Source organism: Mustela nigripes, chromosome 9 (assembly GCF_022355385.1).
Source record: "Mustela nigripes isolate SB6536 chromosome 9, MUSNIG.SB6536, whole genome shotgun sequence".
Taxonomy (NCBI): domain Eukaryota; kingdom Metazoa; phylum Chordata; class Mammalia; order Carnivora; family Mustelidae; genus Mustela; species Mustela nigripes.
The window spans coordinates 63207972-63233038 of NC_081565.1; the positions used below are offsets into that span (position 1 = coordinate 63207972).

The following is a 25067-nucleotide window of genomic DNA, read 5'->3' on the forward strand; positions in this document are numbered from 1 at the left end:
GTGGACAGCACCTGGAGACTCTGGAAACCGCTTCTTTAATTACGCCATTTATTGAGGGGGAACCGAACACCGGGAGGGCGAAGGCTAGGGCAAATGCCCACCCCAGTCTGGGGTCGCGGGGGAAGCTGCGGGGCGCGGACAGGATCAGCGAAGTCAACGGTTTGGCAGATGGAACCGGCTAGGAAACTAGGCACCTTTGGACGTCTCCTAGAGACGCGCAGAAGGGAGGCCTGGGTCCCGCAGAACCCGTGGCGGGGCGGGCGGCTGGGGGCCCAAGCCCTTTAAACTCCAGGCGCGCGGGAACAGCGGCCCAACAGCCACTGGCGGGCGGGACTGACGGGCGGGGCCGCGGGGCGCGCGCCACAGCCGGCCAACGACCTTCTCCCCTTCCCCCACCCACCCGGCCTCGCCCCCTTGCCGACGCCCCTCCAATGAGCGACTCTCTTGCCTCCCGGCCCTGCCCGCACCCCCGACACTGACAACCCGCGCAGAAGGACGGTGGAGGCGGGGCTCCTGGCGGGTGTGTCTGGGCGATTGCCGTTGTCGCGCGCTCCCCGCGAGTTTTCGAACGCAGTTGGCCCTCGAGGCAGAAAAAAATACAAGAACGGCGACCAATGGCGTGGCAGAAAGGACCCGCGCGCAGGCTCGGCTCCGCCTCCCTCGACTGGAAAGAAGTCCAGGCCCGGCCATTGGCTCGCGCGACCTGTCACTCGCGATGCGGCCACCGGGCAGGGGCCTCGCGGTGATTGGTTCCGCCCAGGCGCGAAATGTAACGCGGGAAAAGCCGAAGCAGTGACCCAGGCGGCAGGTTGTTATTTTCGGGGGCTCGGCGCAGCACGTCCTGCTTTCCTGTCACCGAAAGGAAGGCTGCCCGCAGCTTCCCGCCGCAGCAGTTGCGTTGGGGAGTACAAAGAGCCGAGGGCGGCCTGACCCAGGGTTGGGGTCTGGCGCTGGCCACCGAGGGCCGGCCAAGCCGCGCCGCTCCTTCGCTGGCAGCCGCGCAAGAGGATTCCGGGAAACGTCCGCCAGCCATGAGCCGGCGGGACTGAGCGCCGGCGACTCGGGAGCAGCGCGGCAGAGCGGAGCGAAGGGCCAGACCGGGGCTCAGGGAGTGCGGCTGCCGGAGCTGCTGATCGGGCGATGATCCGGGGCATGGAGGGGCCGATGGCGGACAACCCGCCGCAGCCGCCGCCCGTCATCTTCTGCCACGACTCCCCAAAGCGAGTGCTGGTGTCGGTCATCAGGACGACCCCGATCAAGCCCACGTGCGGCGGCGGGGGGGAGCCGGAGCCGCCGCCGCCGCTCATCCCCACCAGCCCCGGCTTCAGCGACTTCATGGTGTATCCGTGGCGCTGGGGCGAGAACGCGCACAATGTGACGCTCAGCCCCGGGGCCGCGGGGGGCGCCTCCTCGGCCGCCTTGCCCGCAGCCGCGGAGCACCCGGGGCTCCGAGGCCGGGGCGCGCCCCCGCCCGCAGCCTCCGCCGCCGCTTCGGGAGGTGAGGACGAGGAGGAAGCGAGCAGCCCAGACAGCGGCCACCTCAAGGTGAGCGGCGCGGGCGGGCGGGCGGGCGGGGCGCGGGGCAGCCAGGGCCCGTTAACGGCGCGCCCAGGGAGCCGGCGGCGGGTGGGGCGGGGCCGAGTTTAAAACGTGAGGTCGCTCCGGCCTTGGCGGGGGCGGAGGCGGGTGACAGGACGCTTACGTCACTGCCGCGCGCCAAAATCGGGTCCCCGCGGGTGGAGGCGGGGCAGCGGTCACGTGACGCGAGCGGAGGGGAGGCGGGCTGACCCGAGGCCCCTCAGCAGCAGGTGCAGTGAGCTGCCGCTCAGTCTGGGGTCGCCGAGCAGGCAGGTCTTCTGTTGTACCAACGCTCGTTTGACCGCTGAGTCCTGTCTGGCTGGAGAAGGGTTGGAGGGGCTGCGAGCCTTCAGCTGTTCCTGTAGGTGCAGCAAGGGAGGGATTTGCTTAGATTCGGCTGCATCAGCGCAGATACCCCGGCCTTACTAAAGATGCCCTGCAGAGATGGCCGAAGAGCGAGAAGGGGCTTAAGGGAATCTTCAGCAGAAGTTGGGCATTCTCTGCCGTTCGTTCATCCAGCGTACTGCTTGTCTATTGTTGAGAGCACCCAGTGGACTGGGACGCTGTTGTCGTTAACCCGGAATTGCCCGCACTCTCACGCTGTTTAGAGCTGGGAAAGATGTGACTACCTGGTTCTGGTTCAAGTCTGTACTTTACGGATCAGGCAACTAAGCATTAGAGGGATTGGTGAAGGGACCTCCCCAAGGTCGTACAGCTAGGTAATGGGAGAGCTGGGACTATGGTCGAGTGTTTGTGGCTCCTGATCCTGAAGCATGTATTCAAAGTGCTTCTCTGCTGAAATATAGTTATCTCTATAGACCGTGACCTCCTAGAGGAAGGGAATCGCTTTCTCTGGAAGACTGTTGAACTTTAATAATGCACATTCTAAATACTGAATAAAAGTGTTTGGTAAACTTGTGTAATGAATGAATTGTGCAAATATAAGATTAATATTCACGTTCTATTTGTTAAATGGCTGTGTCAGAAAAGTAGTTGACTACAGATAAATCAGTGGATAAGTGCCTATATTGGTAAATATTGTATCTATAAATTGAAACAGGTTTACTTGCAGTAGCAAAGATTTTGAAACTCCATGTGTTTTGAGCCCTGAGGAAATTGATATGTGTTACTAGCGGCATAATGTGAAAGAACTACAAAGTTATTAAACTGTTCTTTGACACCCTTTCAGCTCTTGAAGGGCACTTCAGTAAAAATTTGAAACAAATTTGAAAGAACAAGCAGTGTACTTTTAGTTCTAACAGAGCTGAATTAGTTTGTGAAGGAAATAATCACTGTTGCTAGGTAGCAAGATGGCTTAGTAAGATTGCTGGGTAGTCTAGATATTTTCCTGTGTTAGCTTTTTAAAAAATTAGGTTTTATCATTAAGAACCATAAAAGCATACATGCACAAATAATTGTGGAAGATTTTGCATTTACTATTTTACAAATAATAATAATAATTAATTTTGGATTATATATAATAGATGAATGAAATTTATAAGTATGTTCTTTTTGGCCTAAAAAACTTAATTTCATACACCTTGCATAAAAGTTGCTCACACACTGCATGGGTTTGAATTTTAATTCTTTGTTGTCTGCCTCTTCTCAGAGGTAAAATATACCAGAAATTCAAAAAGTCTGGTTTATATTTCACCTTTTTTCTCCTCATAGTCATATTTCAGAATTACTGGATAAATTGATTTTAACTTGTTCTTTAGTTAATACAAGAAATTGAGCTACAGCTCTAAAAATTCATTCATTTAGCTTTCCCTTCTTGAGGGGAAAGGTGTGGTATATACCTTTATTTAAGGATGTTAACCAGTTTCATTTGTGATCAGCACACTCTAAAGATAGAGTGTTCCATCCTACTTTACTTTGTTTTGTTTCTCTAAACTAGTTGTAGTTCTTTATCTCTACATGCATCATGGGTGAATGGTGCTGTCTGAATTTTTATTTTATGGAAAGATGGGTGACCAGTAACCTGTTTTCTCCTAGCCCCTTCTCTCGTATACAGGTTAGAGGCGATAACAGCTGTGAGTTTAAGGACAACATTTGTGTTTATTTATTGTCGATTTGTTGCCACTGCTCCCAGGGGAGGTGTTAACATCTGAGAGCCTCACAATCAAGTGTGAGCTCTTGCTTGCTCTCTTGTTTGTTCCTGCTCTACACTGCCTCCCCTGCCTGTGGGGAGAATATCCGTCATCCACCAACTTATTTAGGCCCCTCATCAAAAGTTTGCTTAGCACTGTTGGTGTATAATTATTAGCACTATCTTCTCTTTATTTGTAGAATTCCAGGAGGGGAGGGAAGGGAGCAAGTCTAATTTCTCTCTGCCATAGGTTATTTCCAAGCCTTTGCACCTTTTACCCTCTACTCAGACTAAGTTCAGAAGGTTACTATTTCATTGTGGGACCTGTGTAGTTCGGCTTCTCTGTGCATAGCCTCAGATACTTTTCAGGACTTGACAGCTGCCTATCCCACCAACTCCTTCGGTCCCCTGTACACCGCACATAGTCTTACAAATAGCAGATTCATACAGATAATTTTGGTCAGCACCATGTTAAACATGTTAATATAGTAGCTATCATTTTTTGCCTGGCATAGCAAACTGCTGGGCTCTGTATTGTGTTTTGAATTCTTTAATTATCTTGTTTACCATATGAACTTGGAGGAATTAGAGAAGAGAGTCCCCAAGATTAAATTTAGTTAACATCTTATGGTAAGTGGCAGAACTGATTGGAACCTTCCAAAGCCCTTGTTCTCAATCCCTATGTGATATTGTTCATGTATATATCATGAGTGAATTGGCTTTAGGGGTTTATTCTTTTTTTTTTGTATCAAGCTGATGAAAGCAGACTTAAGAAGTACACACTATTTACACCTATTGTATCTCAACTGAAATGCTTTATGAGGGTACACAAAATACAGCAGACAAATGAAAATTAAGACTCAGAAAGTTGTGCAGATAGGACAAGGTGGGGAATAGAATGAGGAAGCAGATATAAAAGTCAAAAGGTATTTGGATCTAACCTGAATTTGAAAGGGGAAAAGTGATCAATTAACATTTTTTTCATTTTCTTGTCAAGATATATATGCCTTCCTGTGAGACCTGTTTTTCTTTTCCTTCTAGGTTGCATTTGTACATTTTATTTGAATTTTACTTTGTATAAAAATGTGTTAAAGACTTTTAGTTTTTTCCATCGTCACATGAATACCCAGTTAGAATATAACTTTTTCTAAAATCTCAGTAAATGTGTATGTTATTCTAAGTGGCTTGAGAAATGACCCAAATTTTATTAAATAACTTTTTAAAGATAGTTATTGACGTTGAAAACTCAAAACATTTATCATGTATTATTTCAGAAAACACTTTGAAAACCACTAATCTACCTTCCAGTGGTACTGAAGTTCTGTCTTAAAAATTAAATTTACCTAAGTATGCCAATATTTTTGGCAATTTAATTATTTTGCTTCTTTCTAGTAGCTTATTTCACAGGAGTTGCCACATAATAAATAAAATGTGTTGCATTAAAAAATTTTTTTTCATGTATTTATTTGTCAGAGAGTGAGAGAGAGAGGAAGAGTGGGCCCAAGCAGGGGGAGCAGCAGGCTGATGCAGGGCTCGATGCAGGTCTCGATCCAAGGACTGTGGGATCATGACCTGAGCAGGAGGTGAATGCTTAACCAACTGAGCCACCCAGGCATCCCTGTGTTGCATTTCTTGTTAGCTTTACTTTGTTTTATGAACCATCAAGCAGTCCTGACAAGATTAGTCTATTAGACTATAGGTATACTTGATTGCTGATGAGTTAGTTAACACTCTGTTTTTGTTAAAATGTACGTAGAAACATGGTTTTATTGCTAAGGCCAAAATGAAAAGGACCTTCTCTAACACAGCTCATTTTTGTATGTATAGTTAGAAGATGCTCTTTAATCATTTATTTAGGGCGTCAGATGATTACTTGCCTTACTAAATTTTCTCAGTTGAAATGATACACTCAGTGAAGCCTTACCTGTATATGGCTAGGATGTTGTATTATACTGTATTTTTTTTTTTTTTTTTTTTTTAGCTCTCTATTTCTCAATGCAAATACATGATTTGAGCTGGGAAGCAGTCAAATTGTTAACTTTTAAAATACTCAATGCCCACCCCCCCCCCCATTAAACATGCTTGAAAAAATATATTTTAACTAGGAACAGAAAACAGTAATGGATAATCTAAAAATTTTGATATTAAACAGTCAGTTATTTCTAAGTATAATAGAGGCAACAGTATGTTTTTATGTATTTAAAAATACTGGAAAGGGTGCCTGGGTAGTTCAGTTGGTTTATCATCAGGCTCTTGGTTTCAGCTCAGGTCATGATCTCATGGTCACGAGATCGAGCCCCATGTTGGCTCCACGCTCTGTGAGGAGTCTGCTTAGGTTTCTTTCTCTCTTCCCCTCCCTGCTGTTTCTCTCCCCTCTCAAGAAAATAAATAAAATCTTTAAAAAAAAAAATACTGGGAAAAGATCTTTCATAGCACAGGAGTTGTACCACTAAGGTTTTTTAAAAATTAAAGTATAATTAACATACAGTATTATAGTTTCAGGTGTGCACTATAATGATTCAACAGTTATGTACATTTCTCATTGCTCATCAAGATAAGTGCAGTCTTAATCCCTTTTATCTCTTTCACCCATCCTATCTACCTCCCCTCTGGCAAGCATGAGTTTGTTCTCTATTATTTAAGAATCTGTTTCATAACAGTTTCATAAATTTCACATATGAGTGAAATGGTATGGTATTTGTCTTTCTCTCATTTATTTCATATAACATTATGCCCTCTGGGTCCATCTGTGTTGTAGCAGATGGCAAGATTTTATTCTTTTTAATGGCTGAGTAATGTTCCTCTGTGTGTGTGTGTGTGTGTGTGTGTGTGTGTGTGTGTGTGTATAAACCATCTTTATCTATTCAACTATGGATAGACACTTGGGTTGCTTCCATATCTTGGCTGTTGTAAATAATGCTGATTGTATGTATCTTTATGAATTAGTGTTTTGTTTTCTTTTGGTAAATATCTTAATAGTGGAATTCTTGGATCAGATAATAATTCTATTTTTAATTTTTTTTTAAAATATTTTATTTATTTATTGAGAGAGAGAGAGAGGGAAGCAGGCTTCCTGCAGAGCAGAGAGCCCGATGCGGGGCTCGATCTCAGGACCCTGGGATCACGACCCGAGCCGAAGGCAGAGGCTTTAACCCACTGAGCCACCCAGGCGCCCCTATTTTTAATTTTTTGAGGAACCTCTATACTCTTTTCCACAGTAGCTCCACCAGTTAGCATTCCCACCAGTAGTGTTCCTTTTTTTCTTCATCCGTCCCAACACTTGTTATTTCTTGTCTGTTTGATTTTAGCCATCTGATGAGGGTAAAATGATATCTCATTGTAGTTTTAATTTGTATTTTCCTGATGAATAGTAATGTTGAGTGTCTTTCCATTTGTCTGTTGGCCATTTGTATGTCTTTAGAAAAATGTCTGATCAGGTCCTCTGCCCATTTTTTTTTTTTTAAAGATTTTATTTATTTATTTGCCAGAGACAGAGGGAGAGAGAGTGAGCGAGCACAGGCAGACAAAGAGGCAGGCAGAGGCAGAGGGAGAAGCAGGCTCCCTGCCGAGCAAGGAGCCCTATGTGGGACTCGATCCCAGGACCCTGGGATCATGACCTGAGCCAAAGGCAGCTGCTTAACCACCTGAGCCACCCAGGCATCCCCCTCTGCCCATTTTTAACCAGATTGTTTTTTGGGGTGTTAAGTTTGGGTAGTAACCACTTATTAGATGTATCATTTTTTTTTTTAAGATTATTTATTTATTTATTTGACAGAGAGAGATCACAAGTAGGCAGAGAGGCAGGCAGAGAGAGAGAGAGGAGGAAGCAGGCTCCCTGCTGAGCAGAGAGCCTCATGTGGGACTCGATCCCAGGACCCTGAGATCATGACCTGAGCCGAAGGCAGTGGCTTAACCCACTGAGCCACCCAGGTGCCCTAGATTTATCATTTTTGATATGTGATGTGATGGCTTTTTAAGGCTTTTACTTACATACATATAATTTCCTTTCACATTTTATTGGCCAAAAGAAGTGATGTGGCCAAGTTGACCTCATTGGTACCTACACATAGTGTGGAGAGGGGCAGTGAATATTTTTATCTGTTGTAGTACCTTTCCACGTTCCCTTTTTTTTTCCTTTGATGGCAAAAACCAAAACCAAAACCAAAAATAAAATCCACAAAGTTTACCATCTTAATCATTTTTTGGTGTTAACTATATGCACATTGTTGTGTAACAGATCTCAGGAACTTATTAATCTTGTAAAACTGAAACTGTGTATTCATTGAATGAATTTCTTTTTCCCCACGGTCCCTAGCAACCACCATTCTATTTTCTAAGAGTTTGATTAATTAGATACCTTATATAAATGGATCGGATAGAATTTGTGGTGTGTGTGTTTGTAATATCTTCTTTCACTTAGCATGTTGTTTTTAAGGTTCATCAAGTTATAGTGCATTGGCAGGATTCTTTTTTTAAGGCTGAATAATTTTCCATTGTTTTGTATATGCTACCTTTTCTTCATCCATCTTCCAATGGACATTTAGATTGCTTCCATCTGTTGACTGCTATGGAGATAGATTTTAATATCTAAGAATTTTTTAAAAATGACTTATCCTATAAGATAACTCATCCATGTTGAGATTGGCCTTTTCTTTCAAAGTGAAAATTGATTGAATGGAATTTTTCCTGGAGCTTATTGTTATCCATCAAGGTTTTGGCCTATTGTTTGTAAACATTTGGAAGGCTTTAGGTTTTTTATATTGCAGGCAGTAAAAGCATTTTCATTTTGAATGTAGTTGTACATAATCCTTTTATCATTTTTCATAGAACTTGTACGTATAAAATTTAACCTGACCTAGGAAATGAGAAAGATTTTTTTCCAAGTGAATGTTTATTTTATTTTATTTTTTTAAAGATTTTATTTATTTATTTGTCATACAGAGAGCACAAGCAGGCAGAGTGGCTGGTAGAGGCAGAGAGAGAAGCAGGCTCCCTGCTGGACAAGGAACCCAATGCAGGTCTCCATCCCAGGACCCTGGGATAGTGACCTGAGCCGAAGGCAGCGGCCCAACCTACTGAGCCACCCAGACATCCTGTGAATGTTTATTTTAGATTAGTTCTAGATATATGGGAAAGTTAAGATAGTACAGAGTGTTCCCATAAATCACAAACCCTGTTTTCCCATTGCCTATGTCTTACATTAACAGAGAATATGTGTTTCAATTAATGAGCCAGATTGATACATTGTTATTAACTAACATCCATAGTGTATTCAGATTTCCTTAGTTTTTAAGCAAAATTGAAGTGAAATTCATATAACCTAAAATTAACCACTTTAAGGTGTAATTAAGTGACATTAGTAATTCACAATATTGTGCAACCCCCACCTACATATCATGTTTCAAAACATATTCATTACCTCAAAAGAAAGCTCTGTACTCATTAAGCAGTTAGTCCCTATTCCCCACCACAGGCAGTCTCTGGAAACCAATCTGTGTTCTGTCTCTATGTACTTAACTATCCTGGATATTTCATTACATGGAATTATACAATATATGGCTTTTTTGGTTTGGCTTCTTACATTTAGCATATTATTTTTGAGGTTTAGCTACCCTGTGGCATGTATCATTTCTGTTGAGAAATACCATGCTATTGGCTATGTGTATGTATATGACATTATATCATACTCAAATATTTTTTTCTGTAGTGGCTGAACCACTTTACATTCTCACTAGCAATTTTTGAGGGCTCCAATTCCTCTATCTTTCTGCCAAAAACCACTTTTATTTCCTATTTCTCTTTTTAAGTATAATCAAGTTGGTGTGAGGTAGTAATCTTAACTGTGCTTTTAAAAAAATTAAAAACCTTTTTTTTTTATTTTTTTGTCAAGCTTTGTTGAGATATAATTGACCTCATTCATTTTGATTTGTTTTTCCCTAATGATTTTGGGCATCTTTTCATGAGCTTGCTGCCCATTTCTATAACTCTTTTGGAGAAATTCCTATTTAAGATCTTTACCCATTTTTTTAAAAGTTTTATTTATTTATTTTGAGCAGGGGAAGGGCTGAGGAAGAAAATCATAAGCAGCTCCCAGCTGAGTGCAGAGCCTGACATGGGGGTTACTCCTACCACCCTGAGATCAGGACCTGAGCTGAAATCAAGAGTCCAATGGTTAATTGACAGAGGCACCCGATCTTTACCCATTAAAAAAAATTTTTTTTTGTCGTTTTGTTGTTAAATCTTAAGAGTTCTTTATATATCCTAGGTACTAGACCCTTATAAGATATATAATTTGCAAATATTAATCCCCTGTTCTGTAAGGTTGTCTTCTTACTTTCTGGAGAAAGCCCTTTGGTATGCAAATATTTTATAACTTTAAGGCCAGCTTATTTATTCTTTGATGCTTATGTTTTTTTTAAAAAAAATTTATTTATTTATTTGACAGAGAGAGAGATCACAGTAGGCAGAGAGTGGGTAGGGGGGAGCAGGCTCTCTGAGCAGAGAGCCTGATGTGGGGCTCAATCCCAGGACCCTGAGATCATGACCTGAGCCAAAGGCAGAGACTTTATCCACTAAGCCATCCAGGTGCCCCTGATGCTTATGTTTTTTTGTTTTTTTGTTTTTTTTAAAAGATTTTATTTATTTATTTGTCAGAGAGACAGGCAGAGCAAGAGAGGGAACACAAGCGGGGGAGTGAGAGAGGGAGAAGGAGGCTTCCCGCGGAGCAAGCAGCCTGATGTGGGGCTCGATCCCAGGACACTGGGACCGTGACCTGAGCTGAAGGCAGACGCTGAACGACTGAACCACCCAGGCGCCCCGATGCTTATGTTTTTGATGCCATATTTAAGAATCCATTGCTGCATTCAAGCTCATGAACATTAATCCCTGTTTTCTTTGAAGAGTTTTAGAGTTTTAGCACTTACATTTTGGTTCATGATGCACGTTGAGTTAGTTATTTTTAAAGATTGATTTATTTTAGAGAGAGTGCAGGTGAGTAGGGGGAGGGGCAAAGGGAGAGAGACTCTTTAAGCAGGAGATCAGGACCTGAGCCAAAACCAAGAGCTGACTGCTCAACTGACTGAGCCACCCAGGTGCCCCGAGTTAATTTTTAAAGTTTATTTATTCATTTAATTAAACTCTGTACCAGTGTGGGACTCAAACTCATTATCCTGAGATCAAGAGTTGCATGTTCTTCTGACTGAGCCAGCTGGGCACCCCTTGAGTTAATTTTTTTAATATCATGTGAGGTACAGATACAACTTCATTCTTTTGTATGTAGAAGTGCAGTTATCTCAGAATCGTTTGTTGAAGAGACAGTTCTTTACCCATTGAATGTTCCTGGCGCCCTTGTTGAAAGTAAGTTTGCCTTAAATGAGGGTTTCTTTCTTGCCTCTCAATTCTCTTTCACTGGTCTATGTGACTTTTCTTTTGCCAGAGCCAGACTGTCTTGATTGTTACTGCTTTGTAGTAAGTTTTGAAATAGGGACATATGTGTCCTTCTACTTTGCTCTTTTTAAATATTGTTTTGGTTATTTGGAGCCTCTTGTAGTTTTATATGAATTGGAGGATCACTTTTTCCATTTCTGAAAAAAAAAAAGGCTTTGGAATTTTAATAGGGATAGTGCTAACTCTGTACATCACTTTGGGTGGTATTGTTACCATCTATTAAGCCCTCCGATCCAAGAACTGTATCCCCTAAGTTTTGATATGTTGTGTTTCTGTTTTCATGTGTGTCAAGGTATTTTCTAATTTCCCTTGTGATTTCTTCTTTGACCCACTGGCTGTTTAGACTGTGTTTAATTTTCACCTATTTGTGAATTTTCCATTTTTCTTTCAGTTTTTTATTTATAGTTTCATTCCATGTTTGTCCCAGAAGTTACTGGATGGTTTCAGTCTTTTAAAATTTATCAGTACTTGTTCTGTGGGCTAACAAATGGTCTTTCCTGGGGAATATTTCATGTGCACTTGAGAAAAATGCATATTTTGCTGTTTTTATGTGGAGTGTTCTATATATGTGTTAGGTCTAGTTGGCTTAGGGTGTTGTTCAAGTCTTCTGTATCTCTGTTCACCTGTCTAGTCATCCTATCTATTATTAAAAGTGAAAGTCTCCAGTTATTTTGAACTCCTTCTCCTTTAGTTTCTGTCCATTTTTGCTTCATATTTTGGGGGCTCTATTGTTAGGTGAGTGAGTGTTTGCAATTGTTATTTTTTATTGTTTATCCAGCTTTTCTCTCCCTCTCTCGCTTAAAGTAAGTTCTAGGCCCAAGGTAGGGCTTGAACTCACCACCTTGAGATCATGAATTGCATGCTGTACTGAGCCATCCAGGAGCCCCTCCATCCTTTCCCTATTTGTGTTTTTGGATTTAAAGAAGTCTGTTGTAGGCAGCATATAGTTGGATCATTTTTTTAAAAAATCAATTTTGCTAATTTCTACCTTTTAATAGGCAAATTTAAGCTATTTACATTTAAAGTGATTACTGTTAAGGAAGAACTTACTTTTGGTATTTTGTTATTTGTTTTCTATATGTCTTATACCTCTTTGGTTTCTCAATTCCTCTCTTACTGCCTTCTTTGTGTTTATTTTATTTTATTCTTTGCAGCATACTATTTTCATTCTTGTTTCCTTATTTTGATTTTTTAGGTTTTTTTTTTTTTTAAGTGATCACCCTGGGAATTTCAATTAATCTCTTAGACTTAAAACAATCTATTTTGAATTAGTACCACCTCAGCTACAATAGTGTACAAAAACTCTGCTCCTATCCAGCTCTCTCTCTCCCTCTTTGTTATAATTGCAAATTACATCTTCTTATATTATGTTCTCATTAACATGGATTTGTAATTTAAAAAATATGTTTGACATTTGTCTTGTTTTAAAAAGTTTATCTATTTATATATTTAAGCAATCTTTACCCCAGTGTGGGTCTTGAACTCACGACCCTGAGGATTATGAGTCACATGTTCCTCTGATTGAGCTAGTCCGGTGCACCTGGCATTTATTTGTCTTTTAAATTATATAGAAGGAAAAGAGGAGTTATGAACCAAAAATACAAAACTTTTAGCATTTGTGTTTACTTATGTAATTACCCTTACCAAAGTTCTTTATTTCTTTGTATGGCTTTGAGTTTCTCTCTAGTGCCCTTTCATTTCTGCCTGAAGAACTCCCTTTACATTTATTGTATGGTAGGTCTACTAGCCATGAACACTCTCCGCTTATGTTTATCTGATAATGTCTTAATTTCTTTTTCATTTTTCAAGGATAATTTTATTGGATGTAAGATTATTGGTTGACTTTTTTTTTTCCTTTCAATACTTTAAACATGTCACCCTACTGCTTTCTATAGTTTCTCCTGAGAAATCAGCTGTTAATCTTAGTGAGGACTCTTTGTACCTGATGAATTGCTTCTCCTGTTTTCGAGATTCTCTGCCTTTTGTCTTTTGACATTTTGACCTAATGGTGGGTGGAGCCCTCTTGAAGGGGATTAGAACTTTTATGAAAAAGACTCCAGAGAGCTCCAATGTGAACACACAGCTGGAGGGTGCCAGCTACAAGTCAGGGAGAGGGCCCTCACCTGTCTACACCAGTGCCTTGATCCTAGCCTTTCCAGTATCCAGAACTGTGAGAAATACATTTCTGCTGTTATAAGTTCCAGATACCCAGTAGTCTTTTGTTTTAGTAGCCCTTGGTTTCCTACAGGTGTCTTGGGTTCTTTCCATTCTTTTCTCTTTCAGTTCCTCAGGCTGGATATTTTCAATTGACCTGTCTTCAAGTTTGCTGATTCTTCCTGACAGTCAAATCTGCCACTCAAATTCTCTAGTGAATTTTTTCCATTCTGTTTATTGTAATTTTTAGCTCCAGAATTTCTGTTTGGTTTCATTTTATAATTTGTTTCTTTAAAAAAAAAAAAGTTTTATTTATTTTAGAGAGAGAGCAAGTGAGCAGGGGAAGGGGCAAAGGGAAAGAATCTCAAGCAGACTCCCTGCTAAATGCAGAACCTGATGTGGGGCCTGATCTCAAGATGGTGAGATCATGACCTGAGCCAAAATCAAGAGTTGGATGCTCAACCGATTGAGTCACCCAGGAGCCCTTTTAATTTGTTTCCTTATTATATTTTCTGTTTGTTGAAAGTGTTCTCCTGTTTTTCCTTTGTCCATCCATGGTTTTCATTACCTCTTTCAGCATATTTAAGACCATAGTTTTTGTCTAGTAAGACCAGTGTCTACTTCCCCATGGTGTGTTTCTATTAATTTCTCCTATGTATGGACCATACGTGTATTTCTTTACATGTTTATTAACGTTTTGTTGAAAATGGGATGTTTTGACTATTGTAATGTGGTGACTCTGGAAAACAGATTCTTCTCCCTCAAAGTTTGTTTTTGTTGTGTCCTGTGGGTTGTAAATATTTGTTTTGTGAATTTTCTAAACTATTTTTGTAAACTCTATTCTTTGTTGTGACTGTTATCTAAATTGCTGTTTCATTAGCTTATAGTCAGCTCAACATTGCTAGAGATTTTCTTGAATGCCTGGAGCCAAAAATTGAAAGGGAAGAAACTCTTGACTTTGCAGAAATGGCTCTGTGTTATAGCTCTCTTTTCAGTGCTTAGACTCATTACAACTCTGCCTTAGACTTCATTTCCTTCTTTTGCCTAGCAGAGGATCAGTCAGAGGTGAAAACTTAGGGTCTTATCAGGTCTTTTCTGAGCATGCTTCCTGCCCTAAGTGTGTGGCTTTCTTAATTTTTATCTTTAGGATACCAGGGCAGTTTTCAATGCCCTAATTTCCCAAAGAAACTCTTTCCAGCTTTTCCTCCCAGGCTTTTGATGTGTCCTTTTGTCTCAATTGAAATCTTTTGCCCCAGGGGACAACAAGTTACTATTGACCTTATGAGGTTTTTTTGTTTTTGTTTTTCAGTCATGCATATTCTTTTTTTTTTTTTTTTAAAGATTTTATTTATTTATTTGACAGGCAGAGATCACAAGCAGGCAGAGGGGACAGGGGAAACAGGCTCCCCGCTGAGCGGAGAGCCAGATGGAGGGCTCCATCCCAGGATCCTGAGATCATGACCTGAGCCAAAGGCAGAGGCTTTAACCCACTGAGCCACCCAGGTGCCTCAACCTTATAAGGTTTTTGAGCAATGCTCTCTGTTTAACTGCTTTTCTGACCTAAGAGAGTTCTATATTAGGCAAAGCAAAGACAAAAGACTTTGTGTTGGTTCTTTAAGTAGCTGTCAGGTCAAGACAGACAAACCAAATACTTTTAGAATCAGGTCTGCTTTACTTTCCCTGTAGCCAGGGACTAAGTTCTCATATTGAGAATGAAGGCTCTTTAAGCCTACTGTGGACCCCAGGGAGAGGCAAGGACAAGCAGTAAAAATGCTGCAAAGTTTTCCTACTGTTTCACGTTGCGTGCTTCTCGATTCAGTGTTGACTGAGTTGCTGTAAATCTCTAACTATTTTCTGGAGTTGTGATAAAGGTGATTTTGACAGTTTGTTCGATTTTTCAGTGATCTGTGGTGGGACGGGGCTTTAGAACTACCTACTCTACCATTTTCACTGATGTCACTCAACAATTTTAAAAGTGATTTATTGTGATATTTTACTTTAATGAATGGATCCAGGAAATTACATTAATGTTTATACAAATTGTTAATAGGATGGAATCCGACGTGGCAGACCCAGAGCAGATACTGTCCGGGATCTAATAAATGAAGGAGAGCATTCATCCAGCAGAATCCGTTGTAACATCTGTAATAGGGTGTTTCCACGGGAGAAATCGCTCCAGGCTCACAAAAGGACTCACACAGGTAAGTTAAGTAAAAGTAATACTTAAAGCTGATTTGATATTTGGGCCTATTAGTATTTTAGTTGCCTTACATTTCCTTATTGTGAAGTTTTTTCAAACAGGCATTGTATAGTCCATTTCTTTTTTGGTAGGAAGAAATGGTTTTCTCAACACTGGTACCATGTGATTTCTAAAGGTATCATGGTAATTAATCTAGTGGTCATAGGAATGTTACTGCTAAATTTAGTTCTGTCATTCTACCTGCCTGAATTTTACTTGATATGCCCTTTAGCTGTCTATATAATTGTTAAAACTGACTTGTAGGCCAAATACTAAAACACCATATGTCAAGTGTCTAGCAGAATTTCTAGAATCTTCAGTGTGCCATCAGAATGTTTGGCCTAGCCATCTAATCTAAGGTGAAATATAATTTTTCAGAATTAAATGTGCTGTAGGTAACTATCCCAGGACTATCACATATCTCTCTTTGTGCCGACACACTGTACTTATATTTTAAATACTGGATAGGAGTCAGGAAATAAAGAGAGGGCCCTTGTTTTTTCCATAGAGAAAGTTGGCCCCGGAGAAGGAGGCTTTTGGTTCTAATAATGGCATTTAATAATTTACAGATGAGTTAACTGAGGCACTGAAAAAAGCAATGACCACTGCCTTACAACCTCCCACACCCTTGGGTCTAGGGTAACAGCTGCCAATACAATAGCACATGTGGCTCTTGAGCACTTGAAATTTAGCTAGTCTAATTGAGAGGGGCAGCATGTGTAAAATGTGCTTAATATGAAAAAGAATAAACTTGGATGACTTTGATCTTGTTTACATATTGAAATTATAATATTTCAGATATATTGGGGTAAATAAAATATATTATCAGAATTAATTTCACCTGTTCCTTTTTGCTTTTGTAATGTGGTTACTAGAAGTGGTTCACATTACATTTCTATTGGGCAGTACTAGTCTAGAGCTTGGGCTTTTAAGGCTTAGTTGCCTTTTTTTTTTCCACTGTGTTTATGGTCACCACCTGGTTTTGCTTTTTGTTTTTGAAAAGATGCATTTTAATAATATGCTAGAATATAGTTTTCTTAGCCAAATCCCTGAAAAAGGGTAAAGTTTTAATTTTGAATTATTTTAAAACTAAGGTGGCCAAGAGGTTTGGACTTTAGGTACAATTCAGTAAAACCATTACTAAATGAAATATCTGGTTTTGAGAATTTGAGAATTTTTCAGATTTTTAAAAATCCAATTAGTCTGAAATATCCCCAAATAACTGGTTCACAGGCCATAGAGTATGTGTTGCTTGTGCATTTAAGGTTCAGGACCCTGTGGCATAACGATAGGACCCCTGAGGCTCAGGCCTGATCAACCTCCAATCTACCATGTGTCACCCCAGTGCTTTCAGTCCTTGGCCTGCTATGTTGTACACGAGAGAACTGAGCCCAAGATCTGCATGGTATGGCCAAGCGCCAGTATGTAAACACTTTGTAAGAGACTTTTCTCTTACTATCTTAAATAACTCCCTGTATCTTGTGTTTTATTAATTTGTGTTTAACTATCATAATCATTTACTACATTTCTAAATAATGAGACACTAGGGAGGACTTGTTAGTGTTCTTTGGATCATTTGGGAAGGACCAGTGCATAATTGTTAATCAAAGAAATATTTAAAAAAAAAAGTTTAATTATGGTTGAAGAAGATTTTCAAGCTACTTTCTCAAGCCTAGCACTGTGTTGTATGTACGAATTGCAATGGAGTACAAAGTCGTACACATCTTTGTATCAGGAGAGTGCCGGGATACATAAACAACAGTGGATACTAAGTTTGCGAAGGGAAACATAGTTCAGTTATTTGGAGGTGACAGGGAGGTAGGAGGAAAGTCACTGAGAGCCTACAGCACTGAAAAGACTTGAATGGGCAGAGAAGATTGGATTTTCAAGTAGAATGAGATGACGAACAGCCTTATGGAATGAACGAATGTCAGGAGTGAAGTAAAGATAAACTCAGCCCTCTAACCCAGTAGCTATAGTGCAGTTATTAGGGGACCACTGAAAGTCAGCAGATCATTTTCACTTGTTCAGGGAGTGCATTAGAGTTTGCAGTGATTTAGGGGGTAGTTCATATAATAAAAGCAAGTGTGTTCCATGGCATGCCCTCCAGAAGTGATGTGCAAGTAGTAGAGGTCCACTAGGGTTCCTTCCGGGTGGGAGGGCTAAGCAGGTGTGGGAGACCTAGGGATTTGGATCATGGGGAGAAAAATGACCAGATAAGCCAAAGATAACCTCAGGACTTTCCATGTGGGAACCTAAAAGCTCAAGGTCCAAGAACATTCTTTCTGTGCTTCCCTGTGGAAAGCTGCTTGGTAGCATGGAAGTGCTGCTGTTAGCATTAATCCTTGCAGCTTTGTAGAGGCTGTGACAGGTTTGGTTGTTGTTTGGAGTCATGACCTATACAGAGGTTGAGTGTCTGTCCCTTTCTCTTCTCACTTTATTGTCTCAGAAATAATACATGATATTTGTCTACTTAGGTGAGAGACCCTATCTGTGTGACTATCCAGACTGTGGAAAAGCCTTTGTTCAAAGTGGACAGCTCAAAACACATCAGCGTCTTCACACCGGAGAGAAACCTTTTGTTTGTTCAGAAAATGGTATGGTGTTAAGAGTAAGGTTTATGTAATAACTGGTTTTGAGTTAAAAGTGAAATTATCTTTTACTTGAGGTTTTTTTAGGAGGAGAGATTTTGATTAACTTTTATAAAACATCATAAGCTCTCTTTCTAAATTGTGTTCCATGCTCATTTTCTGGGAAATGATTGATTTGTAAATAAAATACTCTTTTTAGATGAAAATCTTCAAGGCCAGTTAAAAACAGTGTATTCAGGGGGCACCTGGCTGACTTGGTCAGCAGAGCATGTGACTCTTGCTCTTGGCTTTGGGAGTTTGAGCCCCATGATGGGCAGAGAGATTACTTAAAAAAATAATATTATATTCAGTTAGAGGTGGTAGAAAGATCTATAAAAGTAAATACAGGCTTTATGGTAGGGTTTTATTTTGGTTTTAAACTTTGTAACTATTAAATTGAAGGAAGCACATCATTGTCTAAATTTTCAATAAAGGGGGAGGTTTTACCACTTTAGTACCACTGTTAGTAATTTCTTACCACTTTTCATAAGTGATTTTCTAAATCATATCACAATTTCTTTTTTTTTTTTTTTTAAAGATTTTTATTTATTTGTTTGACAGAGAGATAGACAGTACAAGTAGAAAGCGTGGCAGGCAGAAGGAGAGGGAGAAGCAGGCTCTCGCCACAGAGCGGGGAGCCGGATGCGGGGCTCAAGCCCAGGACCCCGAGATCATGACCTGAGCCGAAGTTAGAGGCTTTAACCCACTGAGCCACCCAGCTGCCCTTGAGTGTTTGTTTTCAAAATTCATTTATTGCCAAAAAGCTGAGAGGCACGGCTTCCTCAGCTAAAATAAAGCTCAATACAGCTTTATTCATCTTTTGGAATGTTTCCTTACAATAGATTCCAAGAAGGGAATTCTTAAGTCAGAGGTTTTGACCATTTTTGTTAATAAATCACTTTCTGGTGGGGTTGATGGATTTATGTTGCCATGACTAAGAGGTGAAGGAATTGCTTCCCCGTAGGGTGGTTTTTCTTTTTTTCTCCTCCTCCAAGTTATAGAATGCGAAATCCCATGGTCTTCATTTACTTTTCTTGGATACCAGGGAAACTGAACATTTTCCATGTCTGCTGGATGTCCCGATTCTGATTAGTGTTTCCCTCTATGTTTTGAAGGCTGCCTAAGCAGATTCACCCATGCAAACCGCCACTGTCCGAAGCACCCTTATGCCAGGCTGAAACGGGAGGAGCCCACAGATGCTCTCAGTAAGCACCAGGCTGTGGACAACCAGGCTGCCGCCGAGTGGTTGGCCAAGTAAGGTTCTCTCTGCACTCCACTGCAGAATACCGCCTAGCACATGGGTTGATGGGGGGAGCTTCGACAGTTCTCTCATTTTAAATAAGTTGCTTTTGTACACATTTTATAAAGTAACATGAAATAGTGCTTTATTTCCTTAAACTGCAGAATTGCTAGGAGGGGCACGAGGATCTGGTGTGTGATAGACAACAAATACATGATACTAATTAGTCTGGGTGCCCAGCCCACAATTTATTATAAAAGCAAGAATTTTCTTCATTTTCTAAGAATGTTTTATGTGTATTGTATTCCACAGTGCAGCCTGTCTTCCTTTTCTTTGTATCACATATGTGCTGATTATTACTGGGATACAGGCTAGAGGTTCTTCTAAAGTAAAGTTCTACAAAGCTTAATATTAAGCACCCAGCTTAATATTTTTTTGAATGGCAACAAGGGGACAGTATATAAAAAAAAATTTCTCCAAAGGTATTTTGATTTGAGAAGTCGTTTTTTGTGTACAAACCAGCATGAGCTGTTTGGGACCCTCCTACTTCTTCAGATTCCTCTGCACTTAGGATAAAGTCTGGAATCCCTCTGCGGTAGCTCTGCCTTCCCCTGGCAATGCACCTGTCCTCAGCTTCGTTGGCCTCCTGTGTGTCAGCACCACTCACACTGTGGCTCCCAGGCCTCTGCTGCGGGCTCCCTCTGCCCAGAATGCTGCTTTCCTCTTCATTTAGCCACTCTGCTCTTTCTTCTTTTCTTACTGGGGTCATACATCGCTTCAGGAAGTTCTTCCCTAACCCGCTCACTAACCCCAAGAACAAACAAGGTTAGGCCAACTAAATAGAAGCTTTTACAACACACTGTGTTTTCTCTTTCCACACCTTCATCACACATTTATTTGTTCAGTGTCTATCCTCCCTGCTGGACCGCAAGCTCCACTTGGGGAACCATTACCTTTGTCTTATTTACTGCATCACTTCCTCCCTCCTTCCTCCTGCCTGACTTCTGCTGCCCCATTAACTCTAATTTTGTCCAAGTCAGAAACCTCTTGGTCATTTTGCCTTTATCCTTCTCCCATCTACTCAGCGACAGACTGATGGATTCTACTCAGTGTAAAGTCTAAACCCTTTATTATGGCATTTGAAGTCCTTGATTGCCTGGTCCCTGCCAACCTTGCTAAGCTTCTTTGCTATTCTCTGTTCCTAGTTGTCCTTCAAGTCATGCTGAACTGTTTGCATGTCTTTTTTTAATGCCTTGAGTATTGACCACATTTTTCCAGTTTGAGATATCTGGATTTCCTGAAATCTAGTAGTTGTATGAATTTTGTGTGTATGATTTTAAAAACAGTTTTGAGGTACAATTGACGCATGATAGATCGTATACATTTAAAGTGTACAATTTGATATGTTTTGACATATGTGTACACCTGCAAAACCATCATCACAGTCAAGATGGTGAACATATCGGTCACTTCCAAAAGTTCCCTCATGCCTCTTTGTAATTCATCACTCCTGCTCTTCTCTGCTTTCTTGCTCCCCAGACAACAATGATCTGCTTTCTGTTACTGTATACTAGTTTGCATTTTCTAAATTTTTATACATATGGAGTCATACAGTATGTACTTCTGTTATCTGGCTTCTTTTACTCAATGTAATTATTTTGGAATTCATCCACGTTGTGGACTGTATCTGTAGTTCATTTTTTTTTTTTTTCAGTTTAGTGTTTTTTTTTTTCCTTGAAGTATAGTTGGCACTCATTGTTACATTAGTTTCAGGTTTACAATATAGTGATTCGACAAGTCTATGCATTATGTTTGCTGTATTACAAATAAAGCTATGTAAATATACAAGTCTTTGTATGGGACATTTTTGTATGAGTGCTATTGTTCTTTAAATATACCTTTCTTCACTTACTTCAAGGTGGAACATTTTTTCTATTTTTTCTAGGGAATTAATCAGTCAGCTATGTAATAGAAAAATGGTGATGTCTCTTAAATTTTTGAATTAGTTCTATGTGTCATAGATACTAATCTATCATATTCTGTGGGTTTCAAGTTTCTCATACTTACCTCTAGCAGAAGTCACCATCCCTCTGTGAATAGGATAAATAGGTTTCTAATGATTAGTCTACTTTTTTTTAAAGTTTATTTCTTTATTGAGGTACAAGTGACAAATAATATTTGTTCTACTATTGTGTATTTTACGGTAATCCACTTCACATTTGATCTTAAAAGCAGCTATCCTTTTTTGGCAAAAACCCATGACTAGGGAATGGAGTAGAAGACCCAGAACTGCCCATTTTTGATTTTTGGAAATCTGAGCAAGTCCCTCAGTTTTTGGACCCTGAACTTTTCCCTCTATAATGGGAAATACATGTAGTATGTGTGAAATTGCTTTATAGCCTTATAAACTAAAACACAGAAAATAATACTGTGGTAAAGAATCAAAAGAAAAATAAACATTTGAAAAGGTTGTGTAGACATACAGCTAATGTGCATGCATTTCATATAGGTATTGGGAAACGAGAGAGCAGCGTGCCCCCACCCTGAAAGGAAAGCTCGTTCAGAAGGCGGATCAGGAGCAGCAAGACCCTCTGGAGTACCTTCAGTCTGATGAGGAGGACGACGAGAAGCGTGGTGCCCAGCGCCGGCTGCAGGAGCAGCGGGAGCGCCTGCACGGCGCCCTTGCTCTCATAGAGCTCGCCAACCTGACTGGAGCACCACTCCGCCAGTAGCCTGAACACTGACTCTTCCACTGTACAAAAGTACTGCCCAGCGTACTTAAAAAGTAGATCCTTGGGCATAAGCTAAGCACCTTATTTGCTTATCATAGGCTGCTATTCTGTAGAAATTTATGAAGAATGTCATCGCCCCATAATATGGGGTGAGAGAGAATTGCACTTTTTTTTATATGGTAATGGATTTGTTGTAAAGTTTAAAATATTTTGTAAATATGGGACTTCTAGTACAGGGTAGAAAAGGATATATTGTGGGAAGCTAGATTTTGCAAGTTTAATGCATTCATTGGAAGCAGTTCTCACAGGAAGCACTTTCTGAATAAGACACTTGTATGAAAAAACAGAATGGTACATGTAGCCAAAGAACGTTGAAATAGATTATTTATAAGATCATTTTTAACGATGTATATTAGTATGTTTAACAATACTGTAAACACTGAAGCAAGCCAGAAAGTATAAGATATGTGTGTAAGATACGTATTTTTAAATTGCAAAATAGTGTGCCTAATGAAAAGTGGAAAACTGACTATTTTGGAAGACATTCTAAGTTACGGACTTTGGAAGAAGAGATTTTTGAGGATCTTGGTAAGATGCACGGTAGTTAAGAATTTTCGGAATTGGAGTCTTATCAGTCTTATTCTATCTTTCTGAGGCTTTACAATTCACTATGATATTTAGGTTTGAAAAGCACTTGGCATCCCTATTATGTTAACTTGGGAACTTTTGCACATTGCATGTTTCTCATTTGCTGAAATTGAGTGATTAATCTTGCAAAGTCTAGATAACTTGGTAATTGTTGTTTTTTTTTTTTTTTTTTTTACTTTTTTTAATATTATGGGCCCTGTAATGAGATTTGGCACTTGGATTTTATTAATAAAAGGGACATCTACAGGGTGGTTCTGTAGTGAAGTTTTAGATCTTTTGTTAGCAAACACTAAATTTTAATTGTACTGCTTGTTTAGAATTATTAGCAAATGGAAGCCTCCTATTTATATTTTCAGTGCATAAAGCCACCTTCTTGCTTTACTTCAGAATAACATGCCAAGCTATTTTGTGTTCACTAAATTTAGTTATCAGTTAAACACTGCAGAAAATAGTAGCTACTCAAATAACTAGGTTTCTGGAATAGTTTCAACTGCAAGTGTGTTAACTTGTGTGGTGGTTTTAAGCCATTTTTCCAAATGGATGAAGTTTTTAAATACCACTTTATGTACTGAAGCATAAAGAGAAAAATTAAGACCTGAGCAGTTCACCTCCTTTATGTATAGGCATAAACCTCCATCATTTAAGCGTTTGTTTACGCAGAAACTAAATGACATGCATAGCATGGTAATTTGATAGATTGCTTAATTGGAGTAAACGTCAGAGTAATAGAGGGGAATAAGGGCTCTCCAGCGCCTTTTTTTTTTCTTTTTTGAAGTAGTAGCCTATGGATGTAGTTTAAACATTATCTAAAATGTAGGCTTCTTTATCCAAAAATTCCAGTGTGTTGCAGTACACAGGTAGTTTGAAATACGTAGCCGTGGGGAAGGGGTGGTATGTAAATGTCTTGGAAAGAGGCAAAAGTGTGAAAGATGATAGTAACAAATAATGTGTATGAATGAGGACATACTTTAAAAATGTAATTCCTCTGTACAGTAAATTACAAATCTTGAGGGATTTTTTTTTTTGTAATAAGAGAATTTATATTTGTAATGGTCTAAGAATTTTGTTTGTAATCTGGTATATAGCATTTTAACTTGGAGCACTTATAAGCACAGTAAGAGAGACTATAGCATCGGAATTTTCATGGGTTAGGTTTCAGCATTTTCTCTAGAATTTTTTCTCAAATATAACTTAAATGAACTATGAAAAGCAACACTCATCAGTCTTGGGAAATTTAAAATTTGATGAACTTACCTAAAGATGAAAGGGCAGTAAACTTGTATTAAAAAATACAAATACTTCCCAATTCATGAATAATAAAATTTAAGGCCTTCAAAAGTAAGAGGTTTTGTTTGTTTGTTTTTCTGGTCAGCTTTTGTCAACTATAATAGTTATATTCACAAACATTTTTTATTTGTATAATTGGAAGTTTAAGAAATTATAACTACTTACTATAGAAATATTTAAAATGTTCTTTTTTGATATAAGCTATATACTTGGACAAAATACATTGGCATCTAAAATTTGAGGTGTGTTAAGACTGCTTTTTGTTTTAAAAATGTGGTTTACATTCAAATTTTTGAAGTGTTTTATGCTTCATATGGCTCAGTTGTAGTTTGGCAGAGGTAACAGCATAAGAATAAACATGCTGTAATTTTAAAAGATGCTTTGAATAAAAATTTATTTTAATTTACAGTTTAAAGTACATTTTCATTCTTGAACCCTTTATGCTTTGTCTTCCTATCAACAGTATGATGACCATAATATAAAAAAGTTAAAAAAGTAGAAACGTCATCTACAATCCTATATCCTCCCATATTCTTATTTGGTGTTTTTATATTTCATTTCCAGTCTCCTTTTAGGCATCTGCTTAGCATAGTGAAATCATAGTATGAATTGCTTTTTCCTACTTTAAAATTATAGCCTTTTAGAGTGTACATATTAATTTAACTTCCTCATTTGGTTCATTGTTAACAGTGTTAAAAATACACTGGTAGGGATCAGCTCCATTCTAGGCCTTACGGTAAGGGTGATCAGGGACTGGGATTTTATTTCACTTATATTCAGGATGTGTTGAGTGTGGTCACCTCCCTGAGAAGCCACTTGGGGGCCTGTTTACTTTCTATAGAGTCAAGCAAGTTGGTTTAATTTTGTCATAAGTTATCTTTAGTTATGTACTTGCAATAGGCAAGGTTCAGCTTGTCTAGGCTTTAAGCAAAAGAATTTCACACGCAACTCTTCAGTGTGAGTTGTGATTTAAACAGAGTTAGGATGAGATTTGGACAGTCACTTCAGATCCTGGACGTATGTG

General features: G+C 39.7%; 1 protein-coding gene across 1 annotated transcript; it reads left to right on the forward strand.

Annotated features, from left to right (window-relative positions):
* The first annotated feature begins 1135 nt into the window (after positions 1-1135).
* On the forward strand, positions 1136-24451 carry ZNF367 (zinc finger protein 367). The gene is made up of 5 exons (XM_059411713.1): positions 1136-1545; positions 15318-15468; positions 17984-18103; positions 19252-19390; positions 21886-24451. Exons 1-5 carry the CDS (start codon positions 1141-1143, stop codon positions 22106-22108), a joined length of 1038 nt encoding a protein of 345 aa, XP_059267696.1. The 5' UTR covers positions 1136-1140; the 3' UTR covers positions 22109-24451.
* The last annotated feature ends 616 nt before the right edge of the window (positions 24452-25067 follow it).

Excerpts from the sequence above, each read along its gene's own strand:
- ZNF367 (XM_059411713.1), top strand. The coding sequence starts at position 1,141 with ATGATCCGGGGCATGGAGGGGCCGATGGCGGACAACCCGCCGCAGCCG. Across the intron at positions 15,469-17,983 it reads TCACAAAAGGACTCACACAG|GTGAGAGACCCTATCTGTGT; the intron begins GTAAGTTAAGTA and ends TTGTCTACTTAG. Across the intron at positions 18,104-19,251 it reads TTTTGTTTGTTCAGAAAATG|GCTGCCTAAGCAGATTCACC; the intron begins GTATGGTGTTAA and ends TATGTTTTGAAG.